General features: G+C 41.9%; 1 protein-coding gene across 1 annotated transcript; it reads right to left on the bottom strand.

Moving 5' to 3' along the window:
* Positions 1–287: 287 nt before the first annotated feature.
* Positions 288–3,585, bottom strand: LOC142167801 (uncharacterized). The gene is made up of 2 exons (XM_075227765.1): positions 3,555–3,585; positions 288–790 (listed from the first exon to the last, which is right to left on the bottom strand). Exons 1-2 carry the CDS (start codon positions 3,583–3,585, stop codon positions 288–290), a joined length of 534 nt encoding a protein of 177 aa, XP_075083866.1.
* Positions 3,586–5,806: the final 2,221 nt, after the last annotated feature.

The raw sequence follows: 5,806 nt of genomic DNA, 5'->3' as shown, positions 1-5,806 counted from the left end.
GTCCCAAATCACGATACGGACCTACCAAAATTATCAAAACACTGATCCGAGTCTGTTTGCTCAAAATGTTGACCAAAGTCAACTCAGTTGAGTTTTAAAGCTTTAATTCACATTTTAATTCCTTTTTCACCTAAAAACTTTCCGAAAAATTTTTTACGAACTGCACACGCAAGTCGAGTAATGATAAATAGTGCTTTTCGAGGTCTTAGAACATAGAATTAATCATTAAATTTAAAGATGACATTTTGGGTCATCACATTCTCCACCTCTAAAACAAACGTTCGTCCTCAAACGGAGTTAGAAAAAGTACCTGAGCTGGTGAATAAGTGTGGATAACAGCTGCGTAAATCATTCTCGACCTCCCAAGTCGCCTCCTCGACTGGATGACCCCTCCACTGAACCTTTACGGAAGCAATATTCTTTGACCTCAGCTTTCGAACCTGCCTATCTAAAATAGCCACTGGTTCCTCAACATAAGATAGATCCTTGTCCAACTGAACCGAACTGAAGTCTAACACATGAGACGGATCGCCGTGATATTTCCGGAGCATAGAAACATGAAATACCGGATGAACTGCAGAAAGACTAGGTGGTAGTGCAAGTCTGTAAGCCACCTCTCCAACTCTCTCAAGAATCTCAAAAGGCCCAATATACCTAGGGCTCAACTTGCCCTTCTTCCCGAACCTCATCACACCCTTCATAGGCGAAACCCGTAGGAATACCCGCTCACCAACCATGAATGCAACATCACGAACCTTCCGATCCGCATAACTCTTCTGTCTAGATTGGGCTGTACGAAATCGATCCTGAATCAACTTAACCTTTTCCAAGGCATCCTGAACCAAGTCTGTACCCAAAAGTCTAGCCTCGCCTGGTTCGAACCAACCCACTAGAGACCGGCACCGCCTACCATACAAGGCCTCATACGGAGCCATCTGGATGCTTGACTGGTAACTGTTGTTGTAAGCAAACTCCGCAAGTGGTAAGAACTGATCCCAAGCACCCCCAAAATCTATCACACACCCACGAAGCATATCCTCCAGTATCTGAATAGTGCGTTCGGACTGCCCGTCCGTCTGAGGGTGAAATGTTGTACTCATCTCTACCCAAGTACCCAACTCACGTTGAACTGCCCTCCAAAACCGTGAGGTAAACTGTGTACCCCGGTCAGAGATGATAGATACCGGTTCACCGTGAAGTCTGACAATCTCGTGAATATATACCTGAGCCAGTTGCTCTGAAGAGTAAGTAGTAATCACAGGAATGAAATGAGCTGACTTGGTCAATCTATCCACAATCACCCAACTACATCAAACTTCCTCCGAGTCCGTGGGAGCCCAACAACGAAATCTATAGTGATTTGCTCCCATTTCCATTCTGGAATTTCCAACTTCTGAAGCAATCCACCCGGTCATTGATGCTCATATTTCACCTGCTGACAATATAGGCACCGAGCTACATATTTCATTATGTCTTTCTTCATCTTCCTCTACCAATAATGTTGCCTCAAGTCCTGCTACATCTTCACAGCACCCGGATATATGGAGTACCGCAAATTATGAGCCTCATGGAGAATCAATTCACGAAAACCATCTACATTAGGCACACATAGCCTGCCCTGCATCCGTAATACATCGTCATCTCCAATTGCGACTTCTTTGGCATCACCGTACTAAACTGTATCCTTAAGGACAAGCAAATGGGGGTCATCATACTGACATTCCCTGATACGATCATAAAGAGAAGACTGAGAAACCACACAAGCCAAAACTCGACTCGGCTCAGAAACATCCAAACTGACAAACTGGTTGGCCAAGGCCTGAACATCCAAGGCGAAAGGCCTCTCTGCTACCGGTAAATATGCTAAGCTGCCCAAACTCTCTGCCTTACGACTCAAGGCATCGGCCACTACATTGGCCTTCCCAAGATGATAGAGAATGGTGATATCATAATCCTTAAGCAACTCCAACCATCTCCGCTACCGCAAATTAAGATCCTTCTGTTTAAACAGATGTTGTAGACTTCGGTGATCAATGTAGACCTCACAATGGACACCGTACAAATAATGCCGCCAAATTCTTCAAGGCACGAACAATAACTGCTAACTCAAGGTCGTGGACCAAAATTTTTTTTTTTTTCTTCTTATGTACCTTTAACTGTCCAGACGCGTAGGCAATCACCCTACCGTCTTGCATCAACATCGCGCCGAGACCAATACGTGACACGTCACAATACACAGTATAAGACCTTGAATATGTAAGTAATACCAACGCTTGTGTCGGAGTCAAAGTGATCTTGAGCTTCTGAAAGCTTAACTCACACTCGTCTGACCCTGTAAATGGGGCACCCTCTTGGATCAATTTGGTCTTAATAGTTGTTCATAATCAATTATAGAATCGTCATTTAACCTCATGTTAACAAAAATCTCATTGCAAACCTTCACAATACTGATAACTAGATGTGAGGCATGAAGACTTCATAATTATTTATCCGAATTAATGAGTCACATTTAATGCCACCTAGGCGAGCACCTACCTCGTAGGTTAAAAATTAATAATGATAACACGAATTTGACAACTATGCACAGAGAATTTCATATAAGAATTTTCAAATAAGCCTAACAGGCATGACTCCCTATTAGTACTATAGTACAATTTTAATTTCACAAGGGAGAACTTAAACACAAGAATTTTCCTCACAAGGATCTCGTCCTTATATAACTTCCACCGCAGCTCGTTGCCCGGTTTAAATATATCAATTTATATAAAAATGTGAGGATCTCATCCTCAGTTCCGAATCACAAGTAATATGCACATCGTGCTAATTGAAAATTTTCATTTTCTCCTTTTAAATAATTTCGGTTACACCAAATTACAACACATAATGAACCCCACACCGGTAGGGCATATAATTCACAATTTGCAATTATATATTCGGAATTTGCATCAAAATTTACCGAAATGAGTAACAGAAAGCCACATTTAGCCTCGCAGCTCTTATTAGTGACCAACACGAAATGATAGGCGTAGTTATCTCCATAAAATCTCCCAACAGGGGTAAACACATAAGTAGATTATAGAATTATGAAGCTCACTCATAAGTGAAGCACAATAGGAAGACTCGTTTCGATATTGAGAACCGAATCAACTTAAGGAAATTATTCCTTTATATTAAATCGAGGTCGTACCTGTAACGACACCATCTGATGTAGCGACCTTCGCCATACCGTAAAACAAATATAACAACGGCTGGGTCTCCACCTCTAGGACGCTTTTTACCTGTCTGTCCTTCACCCCTAACTGGTCGTGTGGGTGGTGTAGTAACTGCAATGGGGCTCGTAGCCTGAGTGCTTTGATGAAATAAGTCTCTCCCAAGTTTTTGATAATTTTTCTCATGATGTGCCTAGTATCACCGTATTCATAACGATTCCTTTGCGGGTTAGGCTGCTCATATTGAGTCTGTGCCAGATAACTGGAATAACCATTGTAAGAACTCATGTCGGTGGTGCATTAAAAGAACTTACTGGAGCACCCCGAGTAATTCGATATGCAGACTGGGCTGGATGACTGCCTGAGCCCCCGCCATAATGATTTATACTTGTAGAGTAGAATCTACTGAATCCCCTAGAACCTCGAAACGTCTTGGTCTCCTCAGTTTCCTTTTTCCTTACCCCGAACACGTTCTAATATCTTGGCAATTTGTATAACTAGCAGAAATGAAGTATTAACTTGTAGCTCCCGAGTCGTACAAAATTTTACGATCATAATTGAGTTCTTTAATGAGTTTGTGGACTCGCCCTCTGGCTGTAGGAAGCGAAGTAAGAGTATGACGGGCTAACTTGTTGAACTTGATGGCATATTCTGACACCGTCAATGATGACCTGACGCAACCGTTCATACCCTATGCGCCAAGTATTACGGAGAGTCCAGGAAACAAACTCTTTCAAAAGCGTTTCTGAGAACTGAGCCAAGTGGGCGGTGTTGCATTGGCTGGTCTGCCCTCTTCATAGGCTTTCCACGAACACCGGTGGAGAATTATATCTCCCAAGGCAAATTTCTTCTTTTGTTATGCTGACTCAACACTGTTGAGCGGGCCAATTTCCTTACATACTCTTAGATTCTTCTTTGGGGTAACCCTTACCCCTATTTATACACAACGATCACAAAAGTAGAGCTCCATACAGACAAATCTTATCACGAACCACATAGTCCAGACTCTCGTCAACAAGTGTACTTACTCCGAAGCACCCCAAAATCCGCAACAATGACGTCCACGCTGAGTAGACCTTCTATAAATTTAGAGTTGTTTCTATAACTCCTTTGGTATTAAAGTACATGATTATTAAGGAGGCGGACATACCGCAAGTCCCAACCTTATCCTCTACAAAATCTCAGGTTTTAAACATGTGTAAATTTTAGGGAACCTTTTAGTAACACATATATATATTTCAGGCCAAAACTGATATAATACATGACCCCGCAATCCACCCATTGGTAGTGGACGGCGTGAAGTCATAGGTCACAACGTCCGATGATCCACAATAATAACCTTCACAGCTCGTATAAATCAACCAGACGCCAATGTCCGTTGCACCCCGCACATGATTCACTAGGTGATCTCTCAATACGCCCACATCTTCAGTCGGAACCACACGTTAAGGCAATGTTTGAGCATCTCTGGCTCCCTCGTAGTCCATCTGCGGCATCACGAACCGTCGACGCACAACTGATATTGAGTGCGCAATGTCATACACGAGTGGATACAAAGGAATATAAGATATATGTTTCAAGCTAAATCAATGCCGCACGATAAGGAGTCAAAGAAGTGAATATTTCCTAACAGTTCCATAGCCTCTCGAAGATAAGTACAGACGTCTCCGTACCGATCTGCAAGACTCTACTAAACCTGCTTGTGACTCATGACACCTATGAACCTAGTGCTCTGATACCAACTTGTCACGACCCCAAATTCCCTCCGTAGGATATCGTGATGGCACCTAGTCTCTAAGACTAGGTAAGCCTATTAATGCGGAATAATAATAAATATCTGAAATAAATAAACTACAATTCAAACAATTTCAACTCCCAAAACCCGGTAGAAATAAGTCACAAGCTTCTAAGAATTTATTCTCAATGTCTCTATATGTCAAGGTCTAAATAAAATATAAGGAAGCAACATAAAATGATAGAAGGGGACTCCGGAGTCTGCGGACGCTGGCAGATATACCTCGAAGTCTCCGTGCGCAAGTAAATCACTGACGTCTAGGCTAGTAAAATGTACCTGGATCTGCACAAAAAGATGTGCAGAAGCGTAGTATGAGTACACCACAGCGGTACCCAGTAAGTGTCAAGCCTAACCTCGGTAGAGTAGTGACGAGGTCAGGTGAGGCCCTACTGGAATATAATAATGGCATGGTAAAATATTTATCAATGTAGTAAAATGAAATGACATTGAAAATGAATCAAATAGTATGTCACATTTAATGACACCAAATAATTACAAATAATATCTCGTGAAAATCAAAACAGAATTTTCTTCAACTTTATGAAAATCACAATAATAATCAAAGGCAACTACGGCCATAAATCAATATCAACAAGGGCACTCCCGAGGTACCGTCTCGTAGTCCCAAATCATAAATACATTCACAATATCTCATTTCCTTATATCACCGCGGGAGCCTTCACAATTTATTTAAAGAAAATATTTTTTCCGAAATAGCATCCCGCGTTTTAGCCACCCTTATCACACCGCATGACTTCTAGTAGTTTTTCTACTAGCCACGCGTATCAAGCCACCCTTATCT

Source organism: Nicotiana tabacum, chromosome 2 (genome assembly GCF_000715075.1).
Source record: "Nicotiana tabacum cultivar K326 chromosome 2, ASM71507v2, whole genome shotgun sequence".
NCBI classification, from domain to species: domain Eukaryota; kingdom Viridiplantae; phylum Streptophyta; class Magnoliopsida; order Solanales; family Solanaceae; genus Nicotiana; species Nicotiana tabacum.
This window is presented reverse-complemented; position numbering and strand designations above follow the sequence as displayed.